This window comes from Mustela nivalis (assembly GCF_964662115.1).
Source record: "Mustela nivalis genome assembly, chromosome: 3".
Lineage (NCBI taxonomy): Eukaryota > Metazoa > Chordata > Mammalia > Carnivora > Mustelidae > Mustela > Mustela nivalis.
The window spans coordinates 144,670,912-144,685,254 of record NC_139022.1 but is presented as its reverse complement, the minus strand read 5'-3'; the positions used below and the strand labels follow the sequence as shown (position 1 = coordinate 144,685,254).

Sequence of the window (14,343 nt, the reverse complement as noted above, 5' to 3'; positions counted from 1 at the left end):
GTTTTTTCTAAGAAAAAAGTGAAGTTTGGGGCGCCTGGGTGGCTCAGTCGTTAAGTGTCTACCTTGAGCTCAAGTCATGATCCCAGGGTCCTGGGATCCAGCCGCACATTGAGCTCCCTGTTCAACAGGAAGCCTGCTTCCCCCTCTCCTACTTCCCCGGCTTGTGTTCCTGTTCTCACTGTGTCTCTGTCAAATAACAAATAAAATCTTTAAAAAAAAAATTATGGTCAAATTTTTATCTTAAGATATACAAAAGCAGTTAGTATAATCATATTTTGTGCTATTTTTATAGTATTAAATAGCAGTTAATTACATATGTGATAAGTCTAGTATTTTCATTTGTCAAATAAAACAGAAAAATAAGAATTTGTTCTATTCTTGAAGTAAATTACAAATTAAATAGCAAAACCAATTTTATGAACAAAAGTTCTTTAACATAACAGATAACACACCAAAATAATATATAAATTTTAACCAATACCTTAAACAAGTTGCCCCTAGGATTTTCTCATTTGGAAAATGAGAGGGTAAGAAATAATAGATGTTACAAGTTAATCATGTGACTATAAGTAATTTTGACATGGGTATTCATGAGTGATCCTCTCTGATTTTGTAAGATATTTTTTTATTGTAAAATCATAATCTGGCATTCCTGATTAGCTGAGAATCACACGGGTATTACTATGACACATTAAACATGAAGATAAGCAAGCCCAAAGAACTATCCGGTTCATTTCACAGGTTATCAAAAAAACAACTTTCTTTCCCAGCTTCTCTTATGACTGTGAATCATATTTTTGAATCATAATAAATTTTAATCATATTACTTTTGGAAAGTAATAAGTCTCTAAGCTTACTAAATTGTCTCATTCTACACATTTCTCTATAGTGGGACTCACCAGGCGTTTTCTAAAGATAGTACTTTCTCTGACAGTGAATTTCTGTTTATCACTCACACTTGCTACAGGCGTTATTGCTGCGCTCGGCTAGATAGTCCATAGAGTACATAGATCCAGACTAAAAATGTGACCACACAGTCCGTTTTCTGTCTGTTGTCCTGGTGAAATGATACATAGCACCTTCTTTCGTTCTTAGTGTTTGGATGATAAAGTTAATAGTCCCATTAGCTATTGAGAAGTGAAATGGTGGTGGGGCAGGGGGAACTCAAAGAAAGAAAGATTCTCCACATGAACAAAAGTATCACGATTCCCCAGCACCACTGCAGGGACACGAGTATGCTATAGCATAGGTCATGCAAGCCCTAAGGATAAGACTTGGATCTTATTTAACTGACCATCTAAAAGAGTAAATTTATTTTTTAAAAAGATGCTTGATATGGATAGTAGTCTCATTTTCTAAGATGCAGGTAAGTAGAGGCTTAAGCTGTTAAACACAGCTGTTAAACCTAGACTCCTGAGAAGTCATCTCTCTAAGCTTCACTTTTCTGTAATACAGCGGATGATAATAGTTCTGTAGCATAAGATGATGTGATGTGGGGATTCGAGGAGGTGACACATGCCAAAGCAATTAGCACAGTGCCTGTCACATGCTAAGCACTCGACCATGTCAGTTATTATTTTTTTTTTTAGAGATTTTATTTATTTATTTGACAAATAGAGATCACAAGCGCAGAGAGGCAGGCAGAGAGAGAGGAAGGGAAGCAGGCTCCCTGCCAAGCAGAGAGCCCGAGGCGGGGCTCCATCCCAGGACCCTGGGATCACGACCCGAGCTGAAGTAGAGGCTTTAACCCACTGAGCCACCCAGGTGCCCCATTATTTAATAATATTATATATTCTCAATGAAGAACTCAATTCAGCACGTAACTGACCTTCTAGATTTAGTGCAAATACATTCCTAAATATCACCGAATTGAAAACAGGCAGTTCTAGTTTTCTTTTTCTCTAGATAAGGATATATTCACAGTTAATTAATGAGGATCAAAGTAGATACTATGTAAATATGTATAATTTAAGATTCCATAATAATTGAGCCATTCATCTATTTTTCATTCATCTAGTAAATATTAATTCAGAGCATACTCTAAGTAGGTCACTGTGCCTCTTAATTAATGCTGGAACACATACTTGAACTTAACTCCCACCTGGAGATGAACAATGGTAATAGGGAGTAAGTCCCTAATTCACTGCATAGCCTTTTTCAATTAGAAAAATTCATTTTCTATAAGGTAGTATAGTAGGTATTCAGTAAACCATTTTGTGTAAGTCTATTTTAAATGCCTTGGAGATGAAGACCTAGGGAATCAGTGAGCAGAACAGACACTTTTTTTCCTTTAGATGAATTTGATTAAAGATAAACTTTCAGTGATCAAAACTGAACAATAAAAGCTTTCTTTAAAAAAACGTTTCTTTTAAGATAAAGTTCTGAGTTGGATCCTGAGATACTCTAATAAGATACTATAAGGTATTGCTTAAGGGAAGAGGAATGAGAAATTAGTGAAGGGCACACAAGCATCAGTACTCTATAGTACTATGCAAACGGATACAGTTCTAAAGCTCTTTATATTTAAAGTCAGTAGATTATACTATTAAAATAAAGGATAAATATAAGGTAAAGATTTGAACTATCCACGAAAAATAAAGAACAGTAGGAGTTTAAATAAGTTGAAAGGGGTATACCCTGTATAACAAATTAGGAATCAGAACTTATTTGCTCACTGGATACTGACATATTATTAAAATCTGATGGGACATTTTATCCTATTACTATGTACTTTTCAAAGTAATAGAAGCAAACATTGACTCATAAAACCTTGTTTATCTCTGTTAATATATTTTAATGCTTCAAAAATTTTTAAAAAGATTTAATTATTATTAGAGGGGGGGGGAGACAGCATAGGGCGGAAGGGCAGAGGGAGAGGAAAAGAGAACCCGAAGCAGACTCCAAGCTGAGAGCAGAGCCCGACGCCGGGCTTGATCTCACAACCCTGAGATCGTGACCTGAGCCAAAACCAAGTCTGTCGCTCAAGCGACTCAGCTACCCACGCACCCCGATTATTTTAATTCTGATGTCACAATTTAGATTGTTCTAAATTAATGAAATTTGATTTTTACTAACACATTTCTCTATTCAACACACATTTCATGACATCCCTAACGTATCCTCTCTGTGGTAAGTACACAATCTAGGAAAGAGACAAATGTCTATTTATAATACAGGGTAATAAACACAAAGAAATGTGGAATTATTTGAGCAAATCACATGGTGTACACCCCACTGGGTACAAAAGATCCACCCAGAAGTAATGTCAGATTAAAGTAGTGAAAACTGAACTCAGGTTAGTCAATGCGAGGGGCACAGGAGTGTAGCATTCTGCACGGAATCTCTGTATGTCAAGACTAAGTCAAGACAACAGAGAGAGGTCAGCCCTTTGGAAAACTGTGGTATTAGGAAATGGCAAAGGTAAGCCTGCAGAGGTTTGGCCTGGAGGCTTCCATATTAAGTTAGCAAAGCAAGATTTGTATTTAAAAAGATAACTCGGGCAGCTATACAAAAAATGGATTCATAGGAAGATGAGACTGAGGTAGGAAAATCAAAACTGATGCTGTTGCTGTTTTGAGTGTGGGGTGGGGAAGACAGGGGGTGGATTGATGGGCAATAAGAAGGTCAAAGAAGCAAAAAGATTCAGAACTAATGAGTCTCAGTTAATAGAGGGGAAGAAAATACCGCAATAAATTCTGGGTTTGGACCTGAGTGACCAGATCGCTGAGGAAAAAGAGAAAGATATAATTGGAGAAGATTTACACTAAAGCATAAACTGAATATGAAAGTATCTGAGAATTTTAAAACATCATTAGGTCTACTTATTCTGCAAGATCCTGGTGGCTGGAAAGATGAATAGAATTTCCCAGAGTAGCTAATATATAACGTGGGACAGATTTCCTACTTCAGCTTTTCAGATTTTCAGCCAATTTAAAATTGGTTATTATGACTTAATCCATTTATCTTCCACATGAGGTTAGTTAACAGAAGCATTATGTTGTTCATCTAAGAGTCTGAAATAATTTTCCAGAAGTTCTTCCAAAGAAAATCTAAAAAGCCAAAACTCAACTTTAATTTCCTGAGTACTTTTTCTCCTTAAACTTACTGAAATGAATTGCCTTTTCTAGGAAAAAACAGCAAGCATTGACACTTAAAAATTCAATTTACTATACAACTATTTCAGATTATTTTACCATGGGGCAGCAATTTCTCTTGCTTGAAAAATATCTTAGCCTAAATAGTATGGCAAAATGGACAGAATCATACCGCATATGAGATACAAATTATTTTTGGTTTTAAAAAATCCAATCATAAATACACCATCTTGAATTGAATTAGTCAAATAATAGTTCTGATTAATTTTTCACTTACTTCAAATTGTTTATATTAATTAAATGAACTGACTGGGTATCTGCCATCATATAGATACCATCCAAGAGGATGTTATCAAATAATGAATTAAACTGGGCACCTAGGTGGCTCGGTTGGCTAAGCATCTGCTTGGGCTCAGGTCATGACCCCGGGATCCTGGGATTGAGTCCTGCATTGGGCTCCCTGCTCAGCAGGGAGTCTGCTTCTCCCTCTGCCCCTCCTCCTGCTCATGCTCTCTCTCTCTCTCTAATGAATAAATAAAATCATTTAAAAATAATGTATTAAACCAAAACAATGTATGGCTCATGGCTCTAAGACTAAGAATAAAATGAAATCTGCCATTACTTCAGGGATATATTCTAGTTCAATAAAATGTGCAAATATAGTTAACGCGCTTTACACAGAACAGTGCTGCAACCAAATAATGGGCAGATTCCAAGTCGCCACTTTATGTGTATTATTCCTATTAGTAATATTTTTTAACATTAGTTAAGGTGCCATATAAATTATCATTTTCACCACCACAATTTTATTATTTTCTCAGCCAGTACATAGTGAACATTTCTAGAAGGTATTTTTTCCCCAAATTATTGAACACCTCTTCTCAAATGTTGAACTCCTAGTCACCAAAACTTGTGGGCTCCTTGCCACCATCCCAAACTCTTCCTCTTTGGCTTCTGATTGTTCTGACCTCTGCGGGACACGACCCACCAGCACTAAGGACACCCAGCATGCGTCGTATCATTGTCTTCAACCCAATCTAGTATGATTTTCATAGTCCACGCAAAGCCACTGACAGTGTTTCGTGTCTATTCATGTTTCATTTGATTTGGTTTCAGGGATTTGATAAAGTATTACAGTTATATATAGAATAGAAATATATAATATTTAGAAACTATCTTAATTTTGAAGAAAAGTCTAGGGCCTTTGCAACAACAGAGAAGAATTATTTAGTACTTCTGGATTTTGAACAAAGAAATCATCACTATAAAGCACTAATAATGCATTTTTAGGTTTTTAGCCATCCATGGGTATCAGGACACCAGATACCAGTCAAAGATACCAGGAAACCATGAACCATAGAGGCATCCCTGTAGCAGGGCAATATTATGACTACAGAGACCTGTACCCACAGCGTTAATGCCTGGTGGAACTTAAGAAATCTGAAACCCATGGCGTTTAAAAAATGCTCTACATAAAGGCTAAAAGTCACTTTTCCCTAGTGTGTATAAGTAATGGAAATGAGTAGGACAAAGATTGGGAAACGTATTTTTGTATGATAGGCGATTTGGGGCAAGTATATGGTTATATTTCCCTGCCTTAAACCAATATTTGTGGAGGAAATGTATGTTTTTCTTCTGCAGATTACAAATCATTAGCAAAGGCAGAACGTATTCATTTCCTAATAAAGATGTTTTTATCCAATATGACAGAGGGTGAACATTACATGAAAATTATTACAAATATTTCTATACATAGTAAGCATAATTGGAAAAAAAAAAACAAGGCAAATGGCAAAAGTTTTCTCTTTAATGAATTCTTTGGTTATACACAGGTCTTGAATGACATTAGTTCATGTACTACTAACTGGTTTTGCTGGTATCTCTTCTGTGCATCCCTTGATGACCAAGATGAAATTAGTTATCCTGGGTTATAGCTCATAGAACATATTTAATATGATTTACCTTGCTTTAATGTAAAATAATCACAGAAGGAAAATATATCTTTGGATCTGAGATAGCATGTATTATTGCAAAACTACTGCTGAGCATATCGCATAAACTTTTCATCCTTGTAAAAATAAAAACTCAGATGTTCTTCACAGGAAACATAAACAAAGCTGAAGTAGAAACTATACATCTTCCCATTACTCTTGACACGATGTTTTGCTTTCACTGGCTCACAGCTTCCTGAGTTAAATAAAGCACAAGGAAACATAATTAGTATGTCCTGATTATTCTATAACTTTCATCACTTTAGCAAAGCAAAAAGTGCTAGGAAGGAGTGATCCAAATCACTGCTGAAACTAACAGTATCTGTTTTCTAAATACTTGGGGGTAAAATGTTGATCAACTCTGAATATTTTTATTCTAATCAGTAAAGAAAATAAGCTACTGTGGATTTGTTCATATTCCCAAATATATGGGAGTATATGAGAATTTAAAGAAAGGAGAATCCAGAAAACCTAAGGTGGGGGGGGGGGGGACTATGAAAAGTAGAAGGAACTAGCCCTTGGTGACAAATATATATACGTATATATAGGTGGTACAGAAGATATATTTTTAGATTGGTTGCTACATGTTCTCTGATAGAAAAAAGGTGTCATTTATGTTTGTATAACTATATATTTTCTCCCATAATATTCTAAACAACTATATTCAAACCCTTAGTGAATGACTAGATCTCATATGAAACCAAAAAATGTAGCTGGGATAATAGTCTGTGTATAGGGAATTTTACCTTTTATTTAGAATATCATTTGGAGGGGCGCCTGGGTGGCTCAGTGGGTTAAAGCCTCGGCCTTCGGCTCAGGTCATGATCTCAGGGTCCTGGGATGGAGCCCCGCATCGGACTCTCTGCTCTGCTCAGCAGGGAACTTGCTTCCCTTTCTCTCTCTGCCTGCCTTTCTGCCTACTTGTGATCTCTGTCTTTCAAATAAATAAATAAAATCTTTAAAAAAAAAAAAGAAAGAAAGAAAAGAATATCACTTGGAAGTAACTTACATTTTTTCTGTGCCTGGGGGCATTATTTTCTATTCCGTTGCTATCGTCTGATTTCCTGTAAGGAAAACAAAAAGAAAATCACGAAGTATTTACACTGCACTAAATCAAGTCAAAACATCATCTATATCATGGCCATCAGGTTAAAACATAAAAGTCAATAGGGATAATTAATTTTTCCTAAAAATGTTTTATTCATAATGTTGATATTGTTTTTCTAGCATTGCTTTAGAGAAGAACTGTTGCCACAGAGGACAGTGACCAGTCCTGTTTATTTTATGCAGAGGGAAAACGGCTTCTCCCCCAGCATGAATGAGACTTAGGTATATGGCCATAACTTGTGAGGGGTTTTGAGGCCGGCAAGATAACAGCCAAGCAGAAGTTCTGTCAGCATGTGAGATACTGGTGCTGTGATCTGACATGTTTATTACAATGAATTAGAGGTTAAATGTGGTTGTCTATACAGTGCACATCAGGGCAAGATTACAAATGTGACCTTCAGATTCTTAAGACAAAAATGACTAAACTGGGTAACAAGAGTGCATAATGAATACCCTTCTAGGTTTTTGTTTTTTTTTTTAAAGATTTTATTTATTTACTTGACAGACAGAGATCACAAGTAGGCAGAGAGAGAGGAGGAAGCAGGCACCCCGCTGAGCAGAGAGCCCGATGCGGGGCTCGATCCCAGGACCCTGGGATCATGACCTGAGCTGAAGGCAGCGGCTTTAACCCACTGAGCCACCCAGGCGCCCCAGAATACCCTTCTAGGTTTTACGGGCAGGCCTGAGCTCATTAAGCTATCACCATCAGAAAGTAAATTCAACCACCTAATTCAAATTTGGGGGAGAGGCCAGCGGGTGAGATTATATGGATTAAATATATGAGTGGATCAAATAAATGAATGAGCTCCTCATTGAAATATCTGAAGTTACAGGTTGTTTTGATGTTACACATTTAGCACTGCTTTTAAGATTTATTTTCATCAGGGAACTCTATGACTCTTCCTGACATCTAAACATATATGCATTATATAGAAAATGTAATGATAAATATATATATATATATATTTATATTTATATATAGTATTATTATACTATATTATATTCTATTATTTTATATAATTTTTAAAAGATTTATTTATTTATTTGTCAGAGAGAAAGAGAGAGAGCATAAGCAGGGGGAGCATGAGAGGGAGAGGGAGAAGCAGACTTCCTGCTGAGCAGGGAGCTGGATATTGGACTTGGTCCCAGGACCCTGGGATCATGACCTGAGTCGAAGGCAGATGCTTAACCAACTGAGCCACCCAGGTGTCCCTTTATACTATTAATATAGTATAAAATAGAAAGCATACTAATAATACTATCACATTATATACTATATATTATTATATTACACTATACTATATTATATATATTAATATATATTATATATTCTATCAAGAAAAATTTATCTCCTAACTAAAAATTTTAGAACCCCATGTTGGGTATAGGGATTACTTTAAAGAAAAAAAAGTGCATTGCTAACTAAAAATTCTAAAAGAACACTGGTAAAAAGGTTGTTGCATATGAGTTCATGTGCCCTTGATACTTGTAATAAGTCTAAAGATATTGAAATAAGAAATAAACTAAAAACTTTAACACTGCCAGTGCTGTCTATGGAACAATACAGGGTAGAGAATATTATGTACACTATCCCAATTATCAATAAAAGAAAAGAAAGTAAATCATTTCTACTGTAGATTGAATCAGTTTGGCGTTCCTCCTAAGGAATTCTAGAAAAAAATACTTTAAAAATATTTTTAAATTAGGATAAGCTACATAAATGAAAATTAAGTTAAGATTTGGTAAGTCTACTCCATAGTGTTCTGGTGCTACCCTTTCAGGATGTGTCTTAGACAAACCAGAATCCACCGAGACAGGAGCAGCCTCCAGATGTGACTGCAAGGAAATGAGTGGCCAGAAACATTGGGATAGCTGAGCTGGAAAAACAGCATTTGAGCAAGGCTGTAACTGTTTGAAATATCTGAATGACTGTCTTATTTTTTACATGACTCCAAGTTTAAGAATGGGAATCAGTACCTGGGAATCAAAAAGATGAAACATTCAAAGCACCATAAACTGAATGTCCAAGTTCACCAGAAAGAGGTGCAGCTTCCTTCCAACTCTAAGAGTTGATGCCAAGACAACATTGTTTGTTTCTCCTATCCGAGGTTACAGAACTCCTGAGAGATGACCTTACTGTTGAAGCTCATATTTTGTTGATTTATTTTACCTGCCATATGTGAACTGAATAAAAATAACTATGTGACTAATGTCTACAAATCTCTAAATCACAGCTGGCCACCCCACTCCTGCTCTTTGCCCATGGCTAGAGACCACACTCAGAACCTGTGCTGGCCGTTTGAAGATAAACTCCAGGTAGGTGCCATTCTGTGTTGGTTATATTGGCTCGGACTTTCCGTTTCCTACGTTTCTTCTAGCTGCTTTATCCTGATCTCCTTTTCTTGGTCCAGCCCTCGGCTACGTTACTCAGACTTGAATCCCAGTCTCACGCAGCTCCATCACTGGATTCCACGCTCAATCCTCTGCCGAGAGGAACTAGTCACTCCCACCTTCACCAAACTGAATTATGTCCCAGATAATTTTCTTCTCAGCCCTCCTCATGTTCCACTCTGAACAAAGTGGCTGTTAAGTGAACCTGGGACCAATATGTGTTCTTTCAAAAACAGTGACCAAAAAAATTCTAGACTAGTGATTGTCCATATGAGAGAGACTTAGAATCAGGGACAGACATTTTAAAGAAATCCAGATGTCCAGGCACCAATCCCAGAGGTTCTGATCCAGGAGATCCAATAAATTCTGAGTAACTGTATTTTTAAGGAACATCCTAAGTGACCAAAAATATAGCCAGGGTTAAGAATTACTGACTTATACAAATAATACTTCCTTATGGTTATTGAACACACCTGTGCATCAAAGCCTATGCTAAGCATTTTTACATACAGAATATCATTTAATCCAAAAGCCTTATAAAACAAATACTATAATTAAAGTCATTTTGTTGAAGGCAAAATTGAAGCACAGAGACGTAAAAAGTGAATGAATGGTAGAGGGGGGATCCTAATGTAGACAGGCAAACTCCACATGCCTCTCCTCAACATGGAGGTATACAAAAAATAACACACACATAATATACTCTTGTGGTTTTGTCCTAATAGCAAACTTTTTTTTTTTTAATTTAAATTTAATTAGCCAGGGCGCCTGGGTAGCTCCAGTCAGTTAAGCGTCTGCCTTCGGGCTCAGGTCATGATCCTAGGGTCACCACCTTGGTCACCACCTTGGTTCTCTCGCCACCCCTTGATTCTCTCTCTCTGTCTTCTCTTTCTCAAATAAATATGCAAAATCTTAAAATAAATAAATAAATTCAGCTGGCCAACATATAGGACATCATTTGTTTTAGATATAGACTTCAAGAACTCATCAGTTCCATAGAACACCCCGTGCTCATCACATCACATGCCCTCCTTAATGCCCATCCCCCAGTTACCCCTCCTCCCACCCCTCTCCCGTTCTGGCAACCCTCGGTTTGTATCCTATAGTTAAGAGTCTCTCATGGTGGGGTGCCTGGGTGGCTCAGATGGTTAAGCATCTGCCTTCGGCTCAGGTCACAATCCTGGGGTCCAGGGACTGAGTCCTTAAATGAGGCTCCCTGCTCAATGGGGAGCCTGCTTCTCCCTCTGCCTCTCTCTCTGTCTCTCATGAATAAATAAATAAACTCTTAAAAAAAAAAAAAAGAGTCTTTTGTGGTTTGTCTCCGTTTCTGATTTCTTTCCATTCAGTTTTCCCTCCTTTTCCCTATGATCCTCTGCGCTAGTCCTTATATTCCACATATGAATGAAACCATATGATAATTGTCTTTCTCTGATTGACTTATTTCACCCAGCATAATACCCTCCAGTTCAATCCATGGTGATGTAAATGGTAAGATGTCACCCTCTCTGATGGCTGAGTAATGTTCCATTGACTATATATACCACATCTTCTTCATCCATTCCTCTGTCAATGGACAGAGGTAGTTTGGCTATTGCTGCTATAAACACTGGAGGGCAGATGCCCCTTCCAATCATTGCCTCTGTATCTTTGGAGTAAATACCTAGTCTAACCACAAACTTTTTATTCAATTCCATATTTATCTGTATTTTACTCAAGTGAAAATTAATCTGTAAAAGTTATACTTACAACTGTTCAACTTGTTCAAATTCTTTCCCATCATCTGTATAACAAAATAGGAATTCATTAAGATTGGTTCATTATTCTTATGGAGCATGTATGTTGAATTCAACTTTCCCCATGTTAAGAATGCAATGTGTGGTTTCCCTCTTTGGAATGAGAGAGACATACAACGTGAGATGCCGCACGTCCATCACGTTCTCCTTCCCTGCTCTCCAGACCTTACCTGCAATTTTGATCGAGCATAGTCTAGTGCCTGCAATTTTCAAAATCAGACTGATTGACCTGTATTTCTTTGTTACTAAAAATCTCGTACAAAATCAGAAAAGAATGCAGAATGTAAGATAAATTTTCTTAGGGGAGTATTGGTTTCTCAACCTGCAGTCTATCAAGCACATGCTACAAAAACAGAACTGACCAGACAATGTGTCTCTTATGAGAACTCCAGAATGTTTGATAAAATATCTTTAAGTGAGTTATCTAAGGAAAAGACTGTTTGTCTTTGAGATCTTTTACGTTAAGCTATCAGGGAATCTTCTAATATCCTAATACCAAAGCATGTATCACCTATTTGGTGTTTAGGTACCAGTAACACCAAAGCAAAAGGAGAAAAAGTATATTTTCATACTAAAATTTCTTAAGAAGTTGAAACAAAGACCGTCAATATAAGCTCACAGTACTGTCACCATTAATGTTAAATGAATACCACTCCAAATAACAGAAGTTAGATATTTCCCTCAAACTCTAAAGCCATTATAATATATTAAATCTAAACATAAGAACATTATCTAAAAAAGAAAATCTTACCTGTATGCATCTTTTTCTTTTGGGTGTGCATTTCACAAAACAGAATAATAGCCACTAAAAGAATAACTTCAACAACTATTCCAAGAAATGGTTTGAGGGGCACCAAATAACTTATCACAACCAGTTCAACACTTTCTTGGCTCTCGCCCAACTGGAACATTGCATGGCACCAATAAGATCCTTTATCGTCTTCTGAAAGCTGCATTATCTTAAGCCTTGTTTCATTCGCGTTTGTTCCATTGATCGCATATTTATCATTCATGTGAACATCAAGAGGAACCTAATACAAGAAAACATCAAAATGCATTCCTATCATATTGCATAAAAGACACACGTCCTAAATGATCGAGTTCTGAGCAAAAGCTGTAAGGCATAGTAAAGTTTATGAGAAGTTTACGTAACAGAGTCCAAGAGCTTCATCTCCTAAAGGTAGCAAAGGGAAGGAATATTTTCAGTGCTAAGTACTCCTTGTTTGAAACTATAGTGTAGAGCATCGCAGGTAAATATTCAAATCAAAGATACAGAAAAATCCCAGCCCTCTGGGTTTCTCGATCTAATCCCGACTAGCTGTTCAAACTACTTCCTCCTTCACAAGAGCAGGCACACATCAAATCAACTCCTGAATTAATGAATGAATGAAGCTATTAGATGTGTTCATTCCTACAAAGGAAGATCACTGGCTCGTCCTGGCACGGGGAGTTCCTCAGACTGGAAATGAGAATGAAATCTGCAGGCCTGTGAGGCTGGTGGAGCGGGAATGGTAGAAATCCACTGTGAGCCTGGATCTGTGGTCTTTTGCACACCTGTCTTCTCGTATCTGAGTTTCTTTCTTTCTCAGGTAAGCTGACTCCTGAGATTCACTGGATTTTCCCCAGCCTCTTCAGAGGCATACTAAGCTTTTGGGAGCTGAGTTATTTAATCCGTTTAAATTAAAACTTATTCTCAGGCTATTTGATGCCTTCACTGTGCTGTCACTCAGCAGCACTGCTCAATAAAGGCTGATATGCGTACAAATATTCTTGGAAGTTTTCGGATGAAGGACAGTCTGTGAGTTTATTATTTGCCTTCCCTGCCGACAAATTAAAACGACCTGGCTCCCTGTGCCCAGCCACTGTCTGAGATGCTTGTTCAAGTGTACCCTCTCTAACTCGGAGTTGATACCTCAAAGCCATGCGTGTTTCACAGGCACCCCAGGTGATTCGGAGGCATCACCTCCAAATGGTTAGTCTCCATTTTGAAAAAAACACTTGACTTGACATTGTAACCTGTTCTCACAGCCCTACACTTTCCTCACATCTCAATATGACCCATGCTTAGGGCCAAATGGAGAGCAAATTATGACAGCAAATGGAGAGAAACACAGACCACATTATAAGAGTTTAATACAATTAGATTTAGGTTTTTTTTTTTTTTGCACAGTATCACATATAAAGAAATAAATTGGGCTTATTTCAAGCCACTACAAATGATATTTATCATAATAAATTCACATATATGTTTGTTAATATTTATCGACTTAAAATGATTGCCTTTCCTAATCATCAATAAGAAATGAAGCAGAAATATTAATGATTTAGGTCTGTTCCTAAGTGATTTGGAGATTTCTTTGAACACTCAAACAAGCGTTACCACAGGATCAGTCACTCCCCCTTTTAAGTCTCTTCCTCTGGTCCCTTCAACGGGATATGGCATTATCAATTTTGCCTAAGGAACCTACTATTTCCTTGTAAGATCTACACAGTCTCATACTGTCTGTCCCTCCTAGGATTATAGCTTGCCATTGCAGGACTTTAATTTCAATGCTCATTAGTACCAGAGCAATAGACAGGTGTCCCGTGAAGGACAATGTCCTTAATTTCCCTGCTATTAGAAGCTCTTTGGGAGGAAGAAAGAAAGTGAGGAATGATTTTCTGAATACTCATGATTTTCTTATTATTTCTTCTTATTATTTCTTCTTATTATTTCTTATTATTCTTAGCTCTTTGAGTAGCCATTAATTCTTTAGTGGGAGTGTAAAGTATTTGGCCTCCCTTTGGATTCTGGAAGGCCAAAAGAGGCCAATGACACTTACTGAAAGAACCCAAGACCTAGGTTTAAGTTACCAAATTTTTATTCTTTTCTCAAATGTCATCACTGTATTAAATTCTTTCACAAATGTTTCCAGAGTCAGAAGTTGGAAAATAAACCTACCTTTTGTTTTTTTCTAGATACTTTCA

General features: G+C 37.0%; 1 protein-coding gene across 2 annotated transcripts in view; it reads right to left on the bottom strand.

Annotated features, from left to right (window-relative positions):
• Positions 1-5,883: 5,883 nt before the first annotated feature.
• EMB (embigin) overlaps positions 5,884-14,343 on the bottom strand; it is a 46,606-nt gene continuing 38,146 nt past the window's right edge. For both annotated transcript variants that reach the window (XM_082723246.1, XM_082723247.1), the window contains 4 exons: positions 12,128-12,407; positions 11,330-11,363; positions 7,095-7,149; positions 5,884-6,281 (listed from right to left, as the gene is read on the bottom strand). In XM_082723246.1, the coding sequence (XP_082579372.1) occupies positions 6,264-6,281; positions 7,095-7,149; positions 11,330-11,363; positions 12,128-12,407 (387 nt within the window). In that variant the 3' untranslated portion in view covers positions 5,884-6,263. The remainder of the gene's footprint in view (positions 6,282-7,094; positions 7,150-11,329; positions 11,364-12,127; positions 12,408-14,343) is intronic.